Source organism: Botryllus schlosseri, chromosome 6 (genome assembly GCF_051294905.1).
Source record: "Botryllus schlosseri isolate E-star chromosome 6, Bs_hap1, whole genome shotgun sequence".
Classification (NCBI taxonomy): domain Eukaryota; kingdom Metazoa; phylum Chordata; class Ascidiacea; order Stolidobranchia; family Styelidae; genus Botryllus; species Botryllus schlosseri.
Genome location: NC_137241.1, coordinates 26,887,804 through 26,911,888, shown reverse-complemented (window position 1 = coordinate 26,911,888; position 24,085 = coordinate 26,887,804). Strand labels below are relative to the sequence as shown.

The 24,085-nt window shown below is 40.2% G+C and overlaps 1 protein-coding gene and 1 long non-coding RNA gene across 2 annotated transcripts; both read left to right on the top strand.

The window, feature by feature from the left end:
- Nucleotides 1-138: 138 nt before the first annotated feature.
- LOC145441887 (uncharacterized) lies at nucleotides 139-19,419 on the top strand. Its single transcript, XM_080319835.1, has 13 exons — nucleotides 139-266; nucleotides 1,873-2,018; nucleotides 5,861-5,932; nucleotides 9,918-10,023; nucleotides 11,137-11,236; nucleotides 11,440-11,515; nucleotides 11,822-11,936; nucleotides 12,908-12,937; nucleotides 13,123-13,217; nucleotides 13,283-13,412; nucleotides 14,288-14,363; nucleotides 14,466-14,556; nucleotides 14,833-19,419. The coding sequence occupies exons 2-13, from the start codon at nucleotides 1,892-1,894 to the stop codon at nucleotides 15,615-15,617; spliced, it is 1,803 nt and encodes a 600-aa protein (XP_080175961.1). The 5' UTR covers nucleotides 139-266; nucleotides 1,873-1,891; the 3' UTR covers nucleotides 15,618-19,419.
- LOC145441892 (uncharacterized) lies at nucleotides 5,942-9,916 on the top strand. Its single transcript, XR_013915905.1, has 2 exons — nucleotides 5,942-6,935; nucleotides 7,302-9,916. It is a non-coding gene; the product is annotated as an uncharacterized LOC145441892 (long non-coding RNA).
- Nucleotides 19,420-24,085: the final 4,666 nt, after the last annotated feature.

Here is a 24,085-nt window from a genome sequence, read left to right as displayed (position 1 = left end):
GATATTAAAAGCACTCTATAGATCTGAAATGATACACCACGCGAATAATGATGCATACCACCATCCGTTTGCCCTACGGCAAACCTGTTCTTTACGAGCTCGGTCAGCGGTCGCGCAGAAGATGGAAGTTGTTTTGCGAGAGAGGGTTGACTCTTCAACTATATCTTTAACGGATATAATATCAAAGTCAGGTCTATATGCGAATATAGGTGGCGTCGATATTTTGTAGTTTTTGTGGCAAGCGGAAAATCACATCGACACTAAAGGTGTGCCAGTATTTTACCGCTTTTCTTCTATTGCATGCAACACGATCAAAATTTTGTCGGATTTGCAGGATGAGAGCAGCTTGATTTAAATGAGGGTTAAGCTATATTAATTCAATATTTAAGAAAAATGTCGGGATTATTGCAAAATTATCAATTTCATTTCACTGGAGTGGTGAAAAATATAGTAGTAGATAAATATATATTGCGTTCGTTTGATAGAAAAATGCATGGTACCGTCACAGTAAATGTTTCGGATTACTTTGTGATCATTTCGAGTATACGATCAGAGCTTTTCGTATTCATGAATTCCCGGAGGATGCGATGATGTTTCACCACTCTACTTATGAAGCAATATATCGTTACTTTATTTGATAGTCGTATAGACGAGGCCGTCTATACTACAAACTTATTGGCACTGAGACGTTCCGTACGAAATTTAGGCGGATACATCCAAGCTGGGAACTATCTTTTAGTTGGACTTCAAGATCAATTTGCCAGTCTCACGCTTTATGTGCGCCGTAGCAAATAGCGCATGCACAGCATGGTACTGATACACAAGAGGAAGGAAAATACAGTGCCCTACTGAAGATCGCAAGGCCTTTCGAATGCTATATGTATCAAATGGCAGTGTCGCTTCTTAGTTACCTTGTCCCGTATTTTATGTTCATGGTTATTGAAATTCTATTGCGGGAGAAGGATCGCTGCCGCTGCTGTTGTAATATATATAAGTATAAATACGACCCATTATAGTGTGATACTTCACGACTAAACGGATTTAGAATCGACAACTTCATGTCGTCGAATTTCCAATATAATATTCGGAATAGCACAGTAATGATGAACCAAATATTGTTTGGTATAAATGTCCTCAGAGTAAAATGGACAATCTTTGACATCAGTCAAATGAAAATCACGACTGCTGGGAATAATGATATGAATTTCGGAATGTGCTAAAGGAATCGTAGTAGGTCTTACCAACCGAACAAGTAAAAGTGTGACAATATAGGCACTCGCATCGGCAGCGGATTTATTTAGGTAATAAGTCAGTCATTGGGTCGAAAAATATCACATGGTCCATATTATGAAGCAATATAACGGAATTCATATCATCGGTCACATGCAAATGAGGCATTGCACACCATTATTCCTGAAGTCTGACAGCATCACATTTCTTGACATTTCATTGCGATACGGGATATGCAGTGACTTATGATCAAAGGTATATTCCCTTTTAATTCACGTCGCTAAAAGCTATAGGCAAAGAGGTCATCACGTTTCGTTTAATCGCGAATTCGCCGTTTATCGTCAGTAAAGAAAGATACCAGTATGAACTTTCCTGTCGCAAAACATCTACGGGGTGATTTAAGGATAGAATTCGATCCAACTTCGTTGTCGTGCACTTGAAAGCATTACCACGCGGCCCTACTTTGTTGTAATTTTTATTATCAGGTGTATAGCTAACTAGAATATTCGAAGGAGCTCCTTAATGTGGCATTGCTGCAAAATGTATTGTATTTTAATTGCAATCATATTTAAATGAAACTGTCCGTCAAGGATCAATAAAAGTAGTACATTGCGTACATTCACTAATATTCTATTTTTGCAGACGGTGTAGCCTATATGTCATGGGCACGGTTGGGATGCGTAAGTTATGTCACCGCAAAGTTTACTTCTTCTCGATAACATTATTCGTTTATCTCACGTCATTATGCGACTCGATGACCATAAGAAGCAGACGAGAATCAGTTAAAAGTGAGTAACTATTGATATGTTCGAGACTTGCGGCTTTGCGACGGAGATTTTTGGGACATATAGGACGACCTTTCGACAACTAATGCCGACTTTGCGACTCGCATGTGTGTCTTATACTTTGTCCGCACACTCATACTATGTTATTTTTATCGCCTTATTCGCCTTTTCGTCTTTTATTGAACGGCTGTGATGAGATACGTTAAATATACAGGTTGATAATTTTCATGGTTGCAAGAGTTACGTCGAGTTCATAAAAATATATAGTATATATCGTCGCTGTGGAATCATACTAAGTTATGCCCATTTTACATATTTTGATGAAATTACCTTTAGCAAAGTTTTCATTTTCTTTTGGTCATATCTTCGAAACAATGAGAAAAACATAAACATAGCCAAGATATCACAGAAAAAATGAAAGTTTCAGAAAAACTTGATTTTCTATAAATTTGAAAAATGGATCTCAAAGTTTGAAAAATGAACATAAGATACTTTGATTCCACCGCGAAAGTGCTCCGGTAACATTAACGTTCTCCTAATCATTAAAAAGTTATTATTAAAAATGCGGCCGTGCCAGCCTTATATAGTCCCTTTTGCTTCGGTATAATTACGTCCGTCTTGTGGAACAGAATGGCACAGAAAAGTTTACCCCTTAGATAAAAGCTTTTTGCTTTTATAATTTCCTACTGTTTCGTGGAGTAATTTTATCAGGTGAAAATGGTCCTTCCGCCGTTGAAGAATAACTGTACTATTTTAATTCCGAGTGTTTTACACAGTAATATAGTAAATAGAGAGAGAGAGAGAGAGTCTTTATTTTCATCGAACCAAAATACATGACAAACGGCAGTGAATGTGGTACAGAAAATATGCGTGCACAGTATTCGGTATTAGATAGGAATGATCGATAAGACCGTGAAGGTCATCTAGTCTGATCACACCAGCATCAAACAGGTACACTTGACTCAGAACAGTCTGGCTGTAAAAAAATGTTTAGTTAGGAAAGGAAAGTAGAAAAAAATTAAACAATGGTAGCAAATTATCAATGAAGCAATGTCTGGGCGAGGTAGGGCAACAGTGTTAGTGTAACGACAATATAGTAGATATTAATTCTTAAATCGTTTGGTATAGGCCTATCGAGATAGTACTGTACAATACAATTAACCTGACGGTTCGCTTTACGCGGTCAGTGCCAGTTACTCCATTATAGAGCAGCTGCAATTAATTCATTAAGTACACATCACGACGGTATTTTCAATGCACTGTCTGCCTTTGCATAGGACTAGGGTTACATTTACAACAAACGGTGTTTTAAAACACTTGTTTTAAACAGTGTTTTAAACAAAAGCAATTTAAAAAATTGTTTTTTTCAAAAGTTGTATGCCATAATTGTGTAGATACTTTCCAAAAAACATGTTGTATGAGCCTATGGACAATTACCAACCGATATAGCCGAAGTATATCGATATGGGATGGTTGGAACCCTCAAAATAGTCGGTTCAACATTAATAGTGGTATTTCGTCAAAGGAGCTATATTTAACCTATCTTTTCAATTGTCGATGTCAATCCACTATTACGTCACAATTGATTATTTGTGACGTCATGACTTGAGAAAAAGAAAAAAAAAACATGTTTTAAATTAGGGCTTTGTTTTAAAAATATTTGTTTTAAATTGATTCTTGTTTTAAATGCAGCCCTGCGTATGACCAGACCATATGTAACGAACAATTGAAGTTCCGGCTAATTAAGACAAAGCCACGTTTCCGCTTATTTAGGCCAAAGTCAGCGAGATCAAAGTGTTCCAATTAAGCGGAGTCTACCGTATAGTTGTCTGTAGAAACATTGCAAAGAAAACCTCGCACTCGAAGCGGCGTAAAAGTAATTATCAGCCAACAGTGGAATTTGAATCGTTTATTTGTTTGTTTGATATTCATGGTGTTTCGACTACATTGATCATTTTACACTATAGGTCGATACTCTTTTTATTTTTCATTCCGTATTTACCGACTTTTAGCACGGCCCACTTCCAGGCTTTTTATAAGATTCCGCTTACGCGGATCACGTGGAAGAGGAGCCTAGGTAAACCTCAAACGCTTGGGCAGGAATTCTGGAGTAGACCCCAGTCGTGCTCGAACCCGCAGCCCTTTGGTGTTACAGGTGTGGATCATATCGCTACGCTATCTCACCACTGAATCGTATGTCTAACACTAACCTCGGTGGGCAGTGGTCGTGGTCGGTCGGTCGCATGTTGCAGGTTGAATTCATATCAACATCCAGATGACGAACGCGATTGATGAATATTTCGTTTCTACTGATTAACAAGACTTTGGGTTTCATAGAATGAGCCGAAAAGTGTCTCGCATGTCATGCGATAACATTGTGTCGACAAAACTTTTGTGAAACAAGTTAAAGAAAAAATTGTTGTTGACTATACTCCATACAATTCAATCCAATACTGACGCCTGATCTTTAGATCGTCTGATATCAAATCGACTTCAATGGTAGATCTAGGTCGCTGTTTTAACGTGGCATCACCAGGAACGCAGTTAAACCACAAACATTGACTAATTCGCGGTCTCTAAATATAGAAGCCAATCCGGATAACGGCTAATCTACTACTCGATTGAGTATAGTAACCATTCAATGCGACATATTGCATTCGATTCCCGTGTCTGTTCCGACCAGAGGTGGTCAGCAACGAAGTACTTCTACTTTTTCGAAGTACTCAAGTAGTTTTACTCAACTTCTGGTACTTACTCAAGTAGATATGTTTTTTACGCTACTTCTACTTCGTAATATTTTGTGAACTACTAACTTACTTTTCGCTATTTTCAGTTTGTCAAGGAGAAGTAGTTTAATCCCGCAATAAGAAAGATAGCCCAAGGAATTTCGGGGCTGTTTTCACGTAGTACCAACATTTAGTTTTCATGTAATACCCAGAATTTTCGTTGCGCATCGCGCACAATAGATATGGAGTGACAAATATGTTTAACGAAAGTAGCGCTAAATATAATTTAGATACCGGGTTGCGTGGTTCCGTTCACACCGCATTGTCACCTATATCAAATATTTCAATCTAGCACATACCTATTATATCTAGCAGTCCATGACGTGTCCTAATCTGGTATTTTTCTTTCAATTACGAGTATTATACCTTGAGTTCTTATTATAGTTTCATTTCTTTTGTCTGGAGAACATACATGTGGAAGTATAAAAGCAAGTGCAGCAATGCCTTACATTTTCCGAAAAAAAGCTATACACTGTATAGCATTTTTACGATCTGTCATATTTTTAATTAACGTATACTAATCACGCGAAGTGTTAAAGCCTTATCCGACACAACTTCTCCGTATAGCTCTTCGACTGAACTAGGGACGTTATAGTATGGGGTAGGGCGCCATGCCATGATATTCTCTATAACGGGTGTTCGAGTAAACAAAGGAAGAGTATCGCATTTCCATATCAATACCATCATTTACATTCCATGGGCCATGATGTGGACGACTGCTTATTCTGTCAAAAATTAGCACCTCCTGGGATGCATCAATATGAATCAAGCTCTCTACACCTTCCGCATAGCTCCATTTGCAGCTTTTGACATTCCATACGAACGAAATGCGATCGTTTTCATACTTACTTACTTGAGTAGACCTAAAGTCAGTCAATTCTACTTCTACTACAAGTAGTTTTAGGTTGCTTATGAAAGAAGTACTTCTACTTCTACTTGAGGAGCTTTCTTGACTACTCTGACCACCTCTGGTTCCGAGACGTATTTCTGAATCAGTGCTCATAATTCAAAATGCTGTGCAGCATGTGCGTTTTAACTCCTCTTTTCGTTTTTGTTCAGTTGGAGACCTTCCAATAATCATTCCACCCGTTACTGTGAAGAAAGGAGAACAGAAATACCACGATCCCGGCTGTGAGTGTATAGAGATCTAGCAAGGAAGCCTGTATATTGCATCGTTGGATAGGAAATGGACAATGTCAACGTGCAAACGCTCATAGAGTTTTTTAATTTGAATGCCAGTGCTCGAAATATACGATTGGACACTGTACATTACAAGAGCTTCTTGGAGGTACAGAGCTCAATATACAATTGAATAGTATATTCATATTGAAATGAACCCGAATATTTTCGGCTGAGCCTCGTCAGGGGTAATCGTCAGCAACTAGTAGAGAATTGTAAAGAACATTGTATATCAACAATCGTATCACAAAATATGACGTATGCGTATGCGAATAGTAACGTTACGAATTGGGCGGAAAGCTGAATCCCCAACATGCGTTGATGCGACCCACATCGCAGGTTGTCGCTTTCCATAGACTCGCTGTCCGCACTACACGTATGATGGATTGATGGTGGGCATTGGCCTTATTATAGGCTATTCTCATATCAGGTGGCAATTCAAGTATGCGCTTTACGTCACTTAAGAGTAGATTGTACAACACAGATGGTTGAATTCATTAAATTAGTAATTCGGTATCGTTCCAATTTATACTCACATTGTTAAACAGGGAAGGAAATAGATCCTTGATCGCGGGCTACTATGCCATTTAAACTGAATACTTGTAATTATTATCCGATCGCTTCCGATTACCCGATAGGCTCGCGGCGACCAATATTTTAGATCCTGGGGGCATCTTGTGAACAAAACCAGTTCCAAGACGACATATTGAATATCGAACATTGAAAAATTACACTCACATCGAACCCCTTAATGATTTGTTGCCTCTAGGGGTAGTATGTAAAACAGGAAGGGACATACCTGTACAATTACACATTCTGGAGCCTGCGGCCCCTTAATTGTTCAATATATATTGTTAATCTACGGTTCTATTCAAATTCACGCACCGCATCAGACTCGTAGATAGATACTGGGACAATTTGCGTGATTGTTTCGATATGCACTGATCGGAATTATGTTATCATACGGTAGGCTTACCATACGTCCTCTTTTATTGACTTTTTTTGAAAGTATCCTCGGAGGACGCCCTTTTGTCCTCTTTTTTGAGATTGTGTCCTCTTTTTTGAAAATGTAGGTCAGATTTAGAGGAAATTGCGAGTGATATGCCGCAAATTAGCGCAGAAGTGAAGCTCCGGCGGGGATTTCGGAGGGAAAAGCGGTGATTTTAGCTCTGAGCGAAGAGAAGACCTTTTTTTTTTTTTTTTTAGTCAACCGATCACGAAGTGGGAAAAATTTACCGGTTTTTGAGAATTCTTCTTCAGTTTTGCATGTCTGAAATTTCTGAAAAAGTGTCCTCTTTTTACATTTCCAAAATATGGTAAGCCTATCATACGGAGGAATGTATTTTGCGGCGCCTAGTGTAACAGATGGCCCTCTGGCTTTTCTCGTTGTTCTTGATCTTTGTCCAGGTTCATATTTAAATCAAGGGGAGCTCAAATTCATGCGCGCACTTTCATGGGCAATTAGAAGCAGCATTTTGTTGTTCGTTCGCTGGAAATTAGCCTCAAATGCCAGCTACCCCATTGAAGTGTATGATGTCAGAAGTATATCCACGTGAGACACACTTGATTTAATTATTTACTGAATTTTTATATTAATTTCAAGCAAACTACGACCAGTCAAGGTGGGCGAAAAGGGCAACAGGTTAAAAGTCAATGATATTGGTTTATTTCGTGGAAGTGGTACAGGTTGCTCCACATTAGTCACTTCGTTTCAGGAAACGTGGGATAACCGCCCTACTGGTACTGTTGCCTCGCATTTAAATTACTAAGAAAACACTCTTAGAGAAAAAGTGTGTGTTCAACAAACACAACATTTTAATCCAGTGGTTCTCAAACTTTTTTAACACACCCCCCTCTTGATGATAGTGATATCAAAAGGATATTAAAAAAGAGCAATCAGAATGTTTGTAATCCATGTGATGTCACGGAAGGTTATGACTGTTGAGAGATGTTTCAAATCTGAATTTTGGACTCATCCCAGGGCACTAATTATAACTTGAAAGAAAAAAATTCAGGTTAATAACTTGTCAAAAATAATCATGCGCAATGGTAGCAAGTAGCATATACAATATACATATTTTAGCGAATTTGGGTGTAATAGCATCTTTTGCCCGACTTGAGCTTGGCTCAAAGGTACATGAGCATAAGCTAAAAATGCTAACTTCAAAACCAACAGGACGGGCCGCACGTCATTTAAACTTGTCACTTGTCACTATATACTTTTCTCAACGGATCGCAGGTGTTCGGCATGAGAATAATTCAATTGAGTACTTTTGGGCCGCCATAAAATGCGCTTTTTAAGCGTGTCCTGATGAAGGAACTACTCGGAGTTCGACGTTGTGAGCCACTTCGATTTAAATCCTTGTTTCTTAGATTCAAAAAGCATATTTTAAGGCATGACATGAATGTGTGCATTTCAACGCAATCTGCACATATGTTTAATATACAAACCATGATAGCATCAGCTAACAGCTACGTTCATTCAGTTACTCATAATCCGGAGACATCTTCGGTACCATAGGTCCGATATCGGTCAAAATCTAGCATCGATGTACAACGCAACTAAGACATTTATATGGTGATATAATTAGGATTATCGCCGTTGCTGGAACTTGGAAGTTTCACCCCAAATTAAACTCATTCCGAGTTCAAGAAACATCATTTCTGTCGGGCGGCTTCGCGCCTCCCTTCAGCTGCGTTCACACCCCCAAGGGGTCGAGCCCCCTAGTTTGCGGACCACTGTTTTAATCCAAATGATGATTGAACGTAGGGACGTATAAAGATATGCACATTGCACGATGTGCATTGCACGTAGACACGTAGTGACCTGGCGAAACAATTTTAACAACGAGTAGGGCAATTGGAGGCAGAAGTGTTGATTGATATGTAGCCCTAATACGTTACGCCAGTAATGCAGTCAGTTCCAATGCATCAGTGTTCAATACCTGGAAATAATGCGAAAATATAATAGCTTTTCCAGCACAGGAGTCCATACAAGTGCACAAAAACATTCCTACTGATGGATTTTGTCAAACGAGTTTGGTGTTAAGATTACCATCGTGTTTCACATTCCTGGTTCATATATACTTCACCTATGTGCAAATAATAGAATGTCATATCAGCAGATTAAGATCTGAAGAAAAAAAATCGTCTCATTAGTCGTGAACCGCCAACCCACAAGTTCAGCAGCTCGCTTGCCTATAGATTTGGTTTATTAGTAGGGAATCGTTGAAACATTAGAAAAATAGGCAGGTTTTAGCAAATTGCACTGGTGACTTGTGTTATAGGGAGGGTTGTGGTTTTGAAATCTAAAATGAGGTTAGTCCGCTCGATCATGATGACGAAGTGACAATAAAAATATTACATTATAAAGATTACATTATTGACGATGCGTGAAGACCTTTCTGTGCTGATCATATCAATTATTGTTATTGCATAATAAAATCGTAAGACTTCACGACCTAATTGTACCATAAAAAAGCCCCCCTCCATCACACTGAAACTGACATCTTGATCCGTTCGCCCCTCATATTGTTAAGGCATCGCAGCTATAAATAACCTTGGTCAACCCATCTGACATAATAAAAAAAACTTCCCGTGTTCGACAACAATCGTCACCTTTTCTAGCGGCACTGCGCTCTAAATATGATGTGGTCTCAAATTAAAGTTGAAGACAACACGAGTGGCACCTTTGCAGCCTATTTATCTATGTGGTATCGAGGTCATGTGTCATGGCTTCTTTACTATTCGCGAAATTTATCCACTTTTGCACTGTGTCTGGCAAAGGAATTTTAGACCAGCGGTCAACGGCGATGTTCAGTCCGCTCATATTATTACGGTTGATGATAGATACAAAGTTATCAATGATTTCGGCGGAGTGCCGTGTCCCAACTACGGTTTTATTGCGTATTCACCGTTTAATTTGTGCCTTTTACAGGGACTCACTGTATCAAGTATTTGACTGCTTCTGTGTCCTGGCGAACGATAAAGAGCGCCGTTAACCTCCATAAAATTCAGGCAACTCAGTTCCAATGCTCGTGGTAGTAAGTGGAATATATATATAATAAACACTTTCCTTTAACAATACATGAGTTGTATGCGCTTGTAACCGTTTTATGTGTTTATTTTTCCAATACTTTTCACCCTATATGCGAGTCCACAGACCTTGATGGCCATAAAAAGTGTATAAGCAGACACATGTCGTACTAGTGACACCGTAAATGATGCTCAGTTGACGAATGAAGGGAATGCATTTGGATAAGATTGAAATAATTACCGTTCCTAGAACGTTCCAGATGTCGAGACGACAAGAAACGTACGTCATGAGCGGTTTGGTAACCTTCGGAAGAACCGCTACCAAAATGTCCTTCGTCAATAACCTAGACATCAATTACAGTTCCTTTATTTAATTATCCGTTTCCACGCTGCAAAGCTGGCCTGTCAATTCATGTATTTCCATAAAACTAACAGAGGTGGCCAAAAGTCACGATTGCCACTAAGTGGAAGTAAAAGTGACACCACGAATTTCTACCCGATTAAAAGTCGAACTATAGCAATTTTCAACATATGTCACAACTACTTCAAGTGGAAGAAGAAAATAGCTCTATGGAAAGTATACGTAGTTGAAAAGTATATTTGACAGAGGAATCGTCGCGACGAAACTTACTTTCATCTTCGCGATTAAAGTAAATTGACTGGGGACGCTTCCAATAGCTGCAAGATTCGAAAATACATTCTGTTACCGTGTTACATGGGCTATGTCACGCAATTCTATTCTCAATTTCATCCGTAAAACTGATACAAACTACTTTCTACTGAAGAACTGTTCAAGTAGAAGTGGCTGCTGTCTGAAAACACCAATACTTAAGTAGTAGTTGTAGATTAAGTAGTGCAAGTAGGCGAGAACTACTTGAATACTCCGAAAAAGTAGAACTTCGTTACGGAGCGCCTCCGGAAACTAACTACTCATTCTCATTCGACTGAAAATGGTCATTATCGCTCATTGACTGAGGGATTCCGCGGTGATGCAACTTTTCTACTATTCATTGTATAGCGATTCATTATTATTATTGATGATGTCTGCTAAACTAAATATACGTTTCTTGTGCTTATTTAGATATTTAATTTTAACTAAGGATATATATGTATCATTTCAGCATTTCGTCAGATATACCCAATTCAAACATTAAAATCGCTTTCGAGAAACTAGACTTCGGTGTGCAAACCGGGAGTGGATGTACGCAGCAGTTTCTTGAGGTAAGCCGAAGAACGTATGGTCCTTTGCACCCTGTGCAAAGATAATATCGGACATCGGGTTTTGCATTCACTTAACGAAACTACATATCTTTTCCGACCACAGTGTAAGGTGACGTGGCCTATTATATTGAATATATAATTTCAAAATCCGAATGCCTACACTCAAAGCACGTGTTCCTACAGTTGGCGATTTCATTTTGCAGCTGATTGACATAAGAGCAGGCAAGTCCCAAGGCAGACTGTGTGGGAATAAAAAGCACGGGGATTACGTGTCGGCAGGTTGGTTCCAAGATTGGATGGATTTAACTTTTGTTGCAGATGTGACCTGACGACCCCTGTTCCAAAGTGAAAATTTACTTTAATAACTTGTGGTCTTGGATATGAAATGATAACTGAAATATGCCTATAAAAAAACTTCTCCAAAAAAGTTATAAAGCTTCCACTCCATGTCTCATGCTGAAACATCTTCATGCACATCATTATTAATTCGAAACGTAAAGCAGGCATATATGCATATCATTTACAATTCACTTTCCATTGTCGTTTTTAAATATGATCGGTCTAGAGTTGAACTTTTTTTGCCAGGACAAAAAGTCAGAATCGACATCCAAGGTTCGGAGCCGTTGGTGACGAAATTGCGGGAAGAAGAGAGGCCATTTATTATCAGTTACAAAGTCGTTAAAGAACCGCCGGGCTTCCGGTACTACGCTAGGCCGTAACGTGAATAGCACTTATTGGTAATCAACCGCGAATATTAGTAACATCATAAACAAGAGTTGCAATGAGGTTGTGGGAAACATGAAGATAATCTCGGACTATTACTGGATCTACGACCATCGAAAGATTTAATTGTTGTTGTACCGGGCCTATAGGCAAGGCAGGGCAGGACATTTTTGTTCGTCAGCGCATGACATGATAAAAGTATATATGTCGGGAATGCGTTGCCAAATTGAGGGATGATTGGTAGTGTGGATTCTAACCATAGATCAACTACCACGCTATCTTTCGCTGCTGGTCGGCCATTTCATGCATCGAAAATCACCAGATCTCCACCATAGCGTATAGACTGCAAATAGGTACTAAATTTTGCTTTTCCTTTACACCCATTCCAATGGTTGAACACGATCCAAACACACCAATCCTTATCACATGGCTTCAGTGAGTTGTAGTTGTTTTGATTTTTATGGTGTTTCGACTATACATTGACCATTTTACACCATGCTGATATTCTTTATTATGATTCCGAATTTACCGACTTGTAGCACGGCTCACTTCTAGGCTTTCGTAAGACATCGCTTACGCGGATCCCGTGGCGATGAGGAAGTCTATAGATATATCGCCAATACTTAGGGCTGTAGTGGATTCTGTATGTGCACCAACTTTTTGGGCACTCGCTGGGTGGTAACCGAAAACAAGAACCCTCTCCATCCTTGGTACATATGCGTATTGATGTATCTAATCCATCGGCAAAACCACATCGGAGAAATAGTCGATTTTTGTTTACGGTGTATGTCATTAATTGAAGTATACAATTCTTTTTGTCTTAACAATCCAACTTTTATTTTTACTTTGAATTATGGTTTTAATTTTTTTTAGGCATTTTTATACTTTTAATGATTAATTTATTAATTTGATTATTAATTCAAATTTGATCTTGTCCTATCATTTCAGAAGATCAGTAACAAAGAACCCGGACCTGAAGTAAGATCTTTTCGGTATCGGCATGCTATAATGTCTACAATTCTTAAAGTTACTAACATTTATTCGCATTATTTTCCCAATCCTTAATTTAAATATTCGATACTGGCATGAGCTGATCTATGCAATACAATATGGCGATGTTAATTATATACCTGGCCTGACAGTCTCCATTTGACGTATTGTAGGAACAAAGTAAAGAATACGGTGGGGTCTAAGATCGACGTGTCGCTGTCTGACAGAGAAAAAGTTCTGTACGGGGCAGGAAATCAACCCGGGGCAAGTGAGTAACTTCTGTAATTAGCAATTACGTGGTTTTATGACCAATTTTCAAATGTTTATATGCAGATGACCCGCCAGATGTTGACGGAGAGCAAAATGACGAAGGTGGTAGCTCACTTACAGTGTGGCAAATCGCGATCATAGTCTTTGTTGCTTCCGCCTTGGTGGCCTGTATGGTGGGAGTGTTCATCAAGAGGTAACACATTTTTCTCTATGTGATAAAAGCTAAATGGCATTATAATGGCCCCGCCTATATCAAGCGATAAAACCTTTTCTCCATCACTGCGTACAGTGACGTCTATATCGTTTAATATATAGTGAACCAAATTCCAACGTCCGCGTTTACATTTGAATCTCTTGTATCCCTCGCAACGCACAGTCGCACACACATGTCAAACGCCATTTTGCGGCTAAAGCAAAGGCAGCATATAAATATGCCGACTTATATCGTCGTTACCGCCTTTGTTTTAGCGGTTCATAAATATATTCAACTGGCCAATCATCGTATTTTAACCAATTCCATTATTCGCGAATAAAACCCCTATCGCCTATATGGTCCGTGATACGTTGTCTGTTTCTTTACATGCTTGATTCACCAGCGAGTCGTGTCCGAGTTCAAGTCAGTGAGTGGCGGGTCGAGTTCGAGTCATATCGTTGTGACTCGAGTCCGAATACAAGTCATTGTGCTCACCGTTCATTTTTGAGTTCAATCCGGTTCAACCCGGTTCAACCCACTTTTCCACTCTGCTCGAGTGATATAGAGTGGCTCGCATTAATAATATCGTTAATTTTCCTCAGTTTCAACACTTTTTGACCCTATTTTCCAAGTATCAGAACTGATAGACGAAATACCAATAACGTGTTGACTTACTATTCTTCGGATTTACAATGAAATGTAAGTCTTAGCCGTCCTGCATCCGGCCCGCGACGTAATTTGAGTTTGACACCCCTGGTATAGCGGATTCACCGCTTCTCTCATACAACAGCATATCATAGTTAGGGCTGGGGATACCAATTCGAGTGGTCGAATCCTAATTGAATATCGATTTTGACCTTGCCTTTCTCTTTTAGGAAGTGCATCGATGATAAAAAAGAACAGGAGTATCTGGAACAGAGTGAATGGAATTTTGGAGAAAATAAATTTAATGTACGTGCAGGGCAAACACCCCAACATCCTTACTGATATATCAATACTTATTGATATACCTATTCAATTCGAAGTAACCCTGACCCTGATGTCCAATTACAGTCACCCATGCTGCCAGGATTCGTTATCGAAAAACCGCTTTATCGAAAGAATCACTCCGACAACGGCATGTCCCAAAAGAAAGATTTACCAGGTAATTTTAAATAAATATGTTACTCGGTAAGCATTGTCCGTCGTAATGGCGCCCAATACGCTACAGGTGCCCATTGACCTTGTATAGTTGCTGATACATCTATTTGAAGGCTGTGTTGGAGGTACAGAACTTCGGAATACAATTGTAAAAAATATTGATATTGAAATGAAACCGGATATTTTTGGCTGGCAAGGGTGACCGGGGTAATCGTCAGCAACTAGAATCGAATTCTTCCTAATCGATCACGAAAATAACACTCTACACTTGTTTTCACAGATGGAAAACTACCCAGATCCTCATCCAAACCAGAACGAGCAGCTGATTATCATCAAGTAAAATCAAAACCCATCAGAGAGACCAGGACGCCAAAGGAGGGCAAAAGACATGACGACAAGCGACACACGAATGGACAAGTAAAACCCAAAAAGTCATCTCGTCGGAAGCGGGAAAAGAAACCAATCGCGGTGGACAAAAGTGCAAACGAAACAATCGTAGACGACACCCCAGCTGGAAGAGCGCCGAGGAAGACACGCAAACCTAAACCTTCCAAAACTGAAAAAAATCCAGACGGAACGCGGGAAACTATTGACGAAAACAGGAACACGATAGACGACCGTCCGCCCATTCGTAAGCCTCGACGCAGAAAGGACCCGTCGCACAGTCGCGGTAAAAAACGTGAAAAATCGCGCAAGCGAGATAAAGATGTCGACGGAGTCGCAAAGGAGTCAGACTCAAAAAAGACGATCAGCGATGAGGTGGCAACACCTTCATCCAGAGCAGACAAAAAAACGAGACACGATTCGACAGCGCGAAAGAAGAAGACAGCGAAAGTCAGAGATTCGCAAACCGGTGATCCGAAACGACACAGAAAGAGAGAAAAACGGGTCAACGGATCCAAAACCTTGAAATCCACATCGCGGCGGAAAAGCGCCAAACCAACCGGGCACGACAAGACTAAAACTGCGAAACAGGCGGACAAACAACGCGCGCGACACAAAGAAAGCAGCAAACCCGACGAACAGACGCTATCGCGCAAAAAGAGAGATCTCCCGGCAGCATAAAAACCTACACAAAGATATCGTGGCAAGAGTAAAACTGCGAAACGGACAGACAAACAAAACGCGGAACATAGAGAAAGTAACAGACACATCGAGAAGTCGCTCTCGTCAAAAAGAGAGATAGTGCAGTGCGGCTGCGTGAAAACTGACATAACGATATTGCAGGAATGAGTGTCGTAGTGTCCTTGTGAGATGTTGAAATTGATATAGTTTTCCAAACAGCATCACTTTCACCTTGGAATGAAATTAGAGACATTGTAGCTAAATGTCCTGTAATCTCCGACGGCATTGAAAAATATTTTAAATCCCGATGCCCTCTGGCTTTGCGAAGTTTCTAAAATAGGGAACTCCCCGACGCAATGTACATGGTGGCAGTTGAGTGCTGATGCACCACACTGGCACTCCGATATTTTATTAAATATTTTCGGAATCCATGTGAAAGTAGCTTTCAATTGAGTCCGGTTTCATCAAATTTACCGCAGTGGTCACTAGCGCTAAGATTATACCTCAAACTTAACAAATCAGTTTATTATTACACAAATGCACAATTCTACCCAGGATACAGTCCGGTGCAATCATTGCATAATGTACAATGCATGAGAAGGTGTCGAATACATTCGATACTATACTTGCTTAAGTCTATCTATCAAATATACACCTTGACCTACCGGTACTTTCGTTACGGCTAGAATATCAGTGACATTGCTAGGTTAGCATTCACCTTCTATGTTATTTCGTGGTCTTCTTTTAGTGGACAAAATCCAATACTATGCCATCTCGTTCCCAAGTCCCTCTTCTTTTCGTGCTTCCGACTTCGGGCTGTCAACTGGTAGGTCGACGCACTCTTTCCTTGAACTTTAATTCCGAGCAGCCTCGAACTTAATCAAGATCAATTCCGCATTTGATAAATCCGGATCTAAACGTAAGCGATTAGAAATAATTGCAAGGTGAGCAAACAAAATCATTCGCCGCCACCGTGACTGAGCGTACAACGTAGTTTAACTTCGTACACCTTGCGCCATTCTGTCACTTTACTTTGTAGGTTATCGCAAAGGAATATCAGGATTGATCACGTAACTTAAAGTCAGCGACATCTTTCAGAAATATCTTTGATATGCCGCATTCTGTCTGGGCTGGGCAAAATCGAGTACCTGAGTGACTCTACTCTGAATTGAGTATTGGGCTTTAAGTCGAGTCGACTATTTTAAGTACCACCCATTTCATTCGAGAATCACACATAACAGTATGAAAGATATGGAAAGTTAGGGTTACGATACGCCCGCCTTTAGGAGGAATAATTCTCCTTTTTCAGGAAATCGACAATGTCCCCCGAGCACGCTCAAATGCCCGCTTTTCTGGCAATTCGTCCTCCATTATATCCTTGACAGCCAGGCCGCTGGACAGGCACAACTAAAGAACGCAATAAATGACGCGAAATCGGGAATCGGGCGGGTCTTTCGGGAGTCGGACCAGAAAATGACCTTTTTTTTATTATAAAGGGGGTCCTTCGGAAGTCGAGTTGGAAGAATGGCCTTTTTGTAGTGAACACAGTAGTATTTCCCGTGAAGATTTTCAAATCATCCGTTTTCTAGTCCGGCAATCTAACTTTTGTGGTTTGTAAAAAGTGTCCTGGTTTCCGGATCGCAAAATATGGTAACCCTAAGATATTATGCACCTCTTATGCTACCACAAAGACTATGACGCCACTTCCTCACCACAATGAAGATAATTTGCTATTTTTCGACTATGCTTATTTCATTGCACTCTATGACATAACTGTTTGTCGATCACAACTTCATAGATATGTCATTTCTCCTAACGCGCGTGCTGCGATACGACCAATCGTGGTTTTAAGGCTTTTAGAGTGGAACATATTATCGAGACAATAACTCTGAACGACTTTGGTTGATAACTTTAGTCTTGGTAGCAAGGATTGTGCAATTTCAGTTCTCTAGAGAGTATCTCTCAATATACTCGACTAGAATCATGAGAATTAGCATACTAGAATCAGATTCCAGTACTAGAATCATTGTGTACAGCCCTATAATTGCAACAGGCATTATGCTCCACATGAGCAGCTAAGAAGTTCGTATAAATGTGTGTCCGATTGTCCGGTTGCGACAGGGGCGCTGAGAATTTTCTATATCACATATTGATGTTCAGAATAGTTCTACATAACACCTTATCTGTGTTTCTTATCGGACCCATCTGTGTAAATAAGTGTTTCCATACGAGCATCAAGAAAGACGATAAAATATTGTTATACTTTTGAAGGTTGCGGAATCTGTGCCTGCATCGTAGAAATGTACACAGTGCAGTTGCGTGCCCTGCGATGTGCTCTAGAAAATGTGTGCGAGGCAAATTATTGTAGCGTACCCACTATAGGAATAGGACATTATATGTTTTTGATGTTTTTGCGGCATATACACCGACTCATGATGTAGACCACTTAGACATACACACGATATGTGCATCTACAATCTGCATATATACATGCGTACGGCATGATCAACGTATATGCCGCTGCATAAGGAAGGAGCATATATCGCCTTGTACGGCTTTGTAAGTCTTGGGCCGCTCCATCCACGCTATCCCGGATATGCTGAGCGCTAAGCGGGGGAGCCCCAGGCGCCAGTTTTTCTGATCAGGTCTTTGGTCCGGCCCGGCCTGGGGTTGACCTCACGAGTCACGACCTATCGATCAAAAAGCAAGACGCTCCGCTATATTACGCTGTCTAACCGGCAAAAATATTATCAGCTTGGTATGAATCTAAATTTTATTCCAAGCTATCACTCTTACCGTACCGGTTGATTCACAGTAAGCGACTTCGTATCAGGGGACATTTAGCTCTGTCGAATATCCCGTTCAAAATCGTTGAATCCACTACTACGGTGTGTTACACTGTTAATCATTTGTCATCAGTTACTCCAGGGGATGATATGGTCTGTTTCCGCTATTTGTGGACGAATCAGTAAAATCAATTATTATAAGTAGGGCAAGTTTTTGTTGCAGTTAAATTCGTGGAAAGTTGCATTTATTCAGTTATTTTCAAAAAATGTTGCAGATATTGCATTTTGACCACATTTTGCTTGGTTGACTAAAAAAAGGTCAATTTTCCGGCTCAGCTCCCGAAATACCCGTAAAAGCGTTACTTCGGTGCTGATTTGCGGTGTTTCAGCCGAATTTGGCCGTGTATTTCACCAAAATCGAAAATACATTCATGAAAAATCGAAAAAGTTGCATGAAAAATATGGACAAAAGTTGAAAAAAGTTGCACTATAAGATTCCTTCAAACAGCTTAAAACAGCATTCTACATATCTTACGGGTATTTAGGAAGCTGCCGGAAGCTGTAAAAAAAGTTGCAAAAGTTGCAAAAACTTGCCCTAATTATAAGCCATCGCAATTAAGATGCAACGTTGCGACAAAAATACGTTGAAGCAGCGTTCTCATAAAACGACGCGCGCGTGCAAGAGAGGCGAAAACGTCAACCTGTTATACAACTTGTCACGTAATCTCAGATGTATCAAGATGAGATGCGACTTTATTACGGATGTGTCGACACTGCTTGAAGCGCAACAAGGAAACTTGAGTTTCTAGTTCGCATACCGCTAAACTCATCACAGGCTATGTTCAAAATAGCCCTAGGCTGCGAAGATGCCGATGAGATAATGCAACATATTCAGTGTTCACATAGAAAATATCTACATGAAATGTGCCCGGTGTTTAATATTGCGTGTGCAATGACTTTACAGATTATGAATAGAGTGTATTCTGTAAATCTCTGAATATACGATGATGTATAAATATTCTTAGTCATTTTGATGAGAAGGTTAGCAATGATAATGATGAAACTTAAAAATCACGGAGAACACTGTATTGAGTCATATTTTGTCAGGCAGAATATTATGTTCTGGTCAGCTGTAAACAGGATTTATTATTAAAGAACATGGTTTATCCGAGATTTACGGTCGGTAAACCTGTCGCTTCCAAGATCAGTGACAAATTAAGGGTAGCAATGTCGCGGGAGAGAGTAATAGAGCAGTATTTGAACAATGTTTTGCATCGGTACGGAGAAGGATTTCATTTAGTATCGTGGCTCATGCAGTTATAATTTTTGGACAAGTGCGTTGAAAATTCGAAGCCTAACTTACGCAACCTAGAATGTTCATTGTTTATTGTTCAGTTCTCATTTCTTCAATAATAATGAACCAAAACATGGCATACCAAGTATCACAAACCCTTTTCCTTAATGTCAATAGGGCGAACTATACTCTAGAACAGTGGTTCTCAACCTTTTTGAGCTCGCGGACCGGTAAAATTTCAAAAAATAGTCTGCGGACCAGTGGACATTTAAAATTGAATAAACCCGAAGTGCAACTACGATAAAAGCATGCAACCATGTTTTGCAAGAATGCTGCTAGAGAGTGACATTTTGAGGGTTTTATTTGTGTTCATGACGGCATTCATGGAAATCTGCAGTAGTGTGTCGAAGGCCGTGGATTAACCGACTACGCCAGGGGTTTTTAACCTTTATATGGTTGCGACCTCAAGACACCTAATTCGGATTTGAAAATGTTCCGTGACCCCAGCTCTCAATTTGGCGTACAGACTACAAAAAAGGTAATATTGCAGCAAAAGTAATTATGCAATTATGGACGTGTCAATCTCCTTCTCTGTCGAAGACTATAGCAATATATCGTTGTTTTCGAACGATTTCTAGCGATATCGAAGTGAAGTGCCGGTAGTCGAGTGATGCTGCGTGAAATTCTGCGTCGCGTGAAGAGCAGACAACAATCTATAAGTTGCTCGGCCGCGCTCAGCGAGTTTGTTTGTTCTGTTAACTCAGTGGCTCTCAAACTTTTTCGAAAACATCACGAAACGGTCCCTTGGCAATCTATTGTATGACTCACGGTCCCTTACCAAATTAACACAGAACACCCAAAAACGGTCGTCATAGGGCGATCAACTTAATTTCTGGGGAAAGAATTCCTCCGATCCCGCTTACCGAGCCGAATTAGCTAACGGCATACGCGAGACTTAATAATTTTTTTCTATCGGCTTAGTAAGCACCAACCAGTGTTATGAAAATCAGTATACAGTTATTTTGTTGTCGCGTGAATCGCGAAGTTTACTAGGAGTAAATTTTGTCAATATTACAATAATTAATTTGATGAAGCATGTTGTTATTTCGTGTACCCAGGTAATGAGTGTGGCTACTCAAATATTATTGGAGTCGCTCACACGTACCCGACTAAACTGAAGGGAAATTATTTTTAAATTCGCATTTTAACACTGAAAGTATTGTTTTCCTCCGCGGGTGCATTTGTACCGCGTGCGGCTTGGATTAGGACTAGTCGGTGACGACTATTCCGGTGCCTGAACACATCAATATCGAAGTTTCCGGCCAACATACCGCCAGTGATGTGATCTTTTTGCCAGCGCACTTCTCGTGAAGTCGCGTATTGGCCAAAACGCTCTATGTCTTGGTGTGTCCTGGCGCGGAAATGGCCAACGCCGCAATGCTGATAATGCAGCCGCTATTTACGTGTCCCTAGATTGAAGTATTTCAACGGCCTTAAGCGATGCTCTCATAATTGAGAATGCAGGAAGATTCTTCAGATTTCAATTCAGTAAATTCATGCGTATTTTGTTCCGGGGCGGTTATACGCACTATTAAATCGAGAAATACGTAGTGACACTAAAGCGCGCGAAGCGAGCCTAAAATTCGAAATTGAATAATTTAGCACCAAAATATTCTACTTCATGTTGATTAACGATATTATGTCGGCCACCATCGAGTTTGATTTAACACTAAGTTGCCTGAAGTTTTTACACTCCCAAAATTAGTAGTATGAATACAATGGGGAGGTTTTCATTCAGTATTAAAGGTGATATGTTGCTTGCTTCATCAATTAAAAAGCCTTCAACTTATTTTATTTTGCAATTGAAGTATTAAATTACAAAATGTCTGGCGGACCGGCAGAACAGTCGTCGCGGACCGGTGCCGGTCCGCGGACCGGCGGTTGAGAACCACTGCTCTAGAATTCAATGGATTTGCGTTATGAAGCCCAGTAAGTAGATCTACTTATTGCAGGGGCGGACAACTTCTCCAATCGGCGGGTCGGATATAGGAAAATTAAGTACTTGGCGGGCCGAATTGCACATTATTCGCCCATTTATCCACATATACAACAACGAATAAATCGTATTAAATGAATGTATTTTAACGACAGCAGTGTCACGTCAAAGCCATTATTACTCGCCGATAATGACGAAGACAATGTGAATTTGAGAATAGCATTGTTATACGGGCGCCGCCATGTCTGCTTCTATCTGATCAATCAACACACGGTGCAATCCCTATTAATTAAGATTTCAAGGCGTTCGATAACCCCGGTACCCCTAATTTACCAAGATATCAATTCATTAGGGTGGAGTAGGTGACGAGATAACGTCGTTGTTCAACTGTGTGGCCAGATTAATCTCGATATTGAATTCATGCGGTCCGCGTCCTCTACGAAATTTGAAAAGTGGCCTGCGACCTGTTTTGAGTTGGCGACCCCTGGTATAAGCGGTTTCTTACTAGGGTTACCATACGTCCTCTTTTAAGAGGATTTGTCCTCTTTTTTGAAAGTGTCCTCGTAGGACGCCCAAATGTCCTCTTTTTGGAGATTTTGTCCTCTTTTTTTGAGAATTTTGGTTAAATACATGGCAAAATCGATTGAGATACAGTAAATTAGCACTGAAGTAACGTTCCAGCGGTTATTTCGGGAGATGAGCCGGAAAGTTGACCTTTTTTTAGTCAAAAAACTGGTAATGTGAAAGGAAAAACTGTATTTTTGGCGCTGAGCGGGAAAGTTGACCTTTCTTTTTTTAGTCAACCGACCACGAAGTGGGAAAAATTTACCATTTTTCCGGATTTTCCTCCGGTTTTGTAAGTCTGAAAATTTTTTAAAAAGTGTTCTCTTTTCAGATTTCCAAAATATGGTAACCCTACGTCTTACAAAATCCTAGAAGTGTGCCGTGCTACAAGTCGGCGGTTACGGAATGAAAAAAATAAGAAATATCAGCCAGGTGTAAATTACCATTGTAGTCGACAAACACCATGATTACCACAAACGACATTATGGTTGAGTACATCGTAAATACCGATAATGCAAGTCTTCTGGCTTCGGCAAACTTACGCGTAACCTCCACTCTCGCACTCTGCGCATACAAGTATATCATAACATACAGTCACTAAAATTGGAGGTAGTAGGCAAGTAGTGGGAAAGCTCGGCAGACTGGGGCCGCGGGCCACATTATCATGTAAGACGGAAAACTCTCCGCCGGCCACATTATCATGTAAGACGGAAAACTCTCCGCGGGCCGGATCCGGCCCGCGGGCCGTATGTTGCCCGCCTCTGACTTATTGCAATGATGTTCAGTTCAATACCATGAGTAGCCTATATGGGCATTGGGCAACATCTGGTTACACCGTGCCAGGAAATTGGGTTGGAATTTACGGGTTCTGGTGTCGGGTCGTGCCTAGTCGGGTTTGGACTGAAAGTTAGAGGATAACATTTCGGGTATGAATCAGACGGAACGGCCAATGCACATTTTGTAATATGAATTTATTTATTGTCATTCGTTATTGTAGTGTTGTAAATGCTATATTCGTTCGATATGCAATTGTTTCATACAATGGCTGGATAACACGTGGAACTGACTGATCCGGTCGGATGTCGTATAGGCTACTAAACCAACCTATGAGATTTCTTTAGTAGGCCATGCCTTTAATCTGCGTGCGAGTAATGGTGGCTATGGCACGGGGACAGTTGAAGCAGCATGTTGGTAAAGGATTGCAAATCAACTTTATCACAAGACTAACCAGGCTATCTCCATTAACTGTTGACGCTATTGAACTGATTCACTATTCCTATACAATTTGTGTAATCATCAGGGTGTAATTTAGAGTTTCTTGTTTATTGGCCTAAAGTTTAACAATGACAGGAGTATACAGCATCGGTGATACATTAGGTTTTAATTAATAATTCGGTTTTGTCGATAGAGGAAGAAGGTTCATGTGATTTCCGAACATCTCGCATCGAATATCAGTTTTCTGTCTTAAATCAAGCTCCAATATCACCGTTGGGTTTAGGGCCTGTTTCGGACCGATTCCACCTCTGCATGGATCACAATCTTTGCATCAAATAAACACAGTTTTTTATTACATTATTACTACGATTTACTACGATACGGGTTTTAGGAACGGCGTGATATCGCACGCATAGCACACGATTAATCGCCATCGCAATTTTGATTGTAGAATAATATTACACTGGTAAAGCAATTATATAGAGTAATTTCACATAAACAGAACCTCCCGCAACACCAACTGTTGAAAATGAACTCACGTAATATCTTGGTACAGTAGTTAGGCCTAGGCCTATAATACTGATGATCATTCACATGCAGTCGATCGCTGTCA

Bases quoted from the DNA above. Each gene is read 5' to 3' on its own strand.
- LOC145441887 (XM_080319835.1), top strand. From the start codon at position 1,892: ATGGGCACGGTTGGGATGCGTAAGTTATGTCACCGCAAAGTTTACTTC. The intron at 5,933-9,917 runs GTGAGTGTATAG...TGCCTTTTACAG, and splicing joins GAAATACCACGATCCCGGCT to GGACTCACTGTATCAAGTAT. The intron at 13,218-13,282 runs GTGAGTAACTTC...GTTTATATGCAG, and splicing joins AGGAAATCAACCCGGGGCAA to ATGACCCGCCAGATGTTGAC.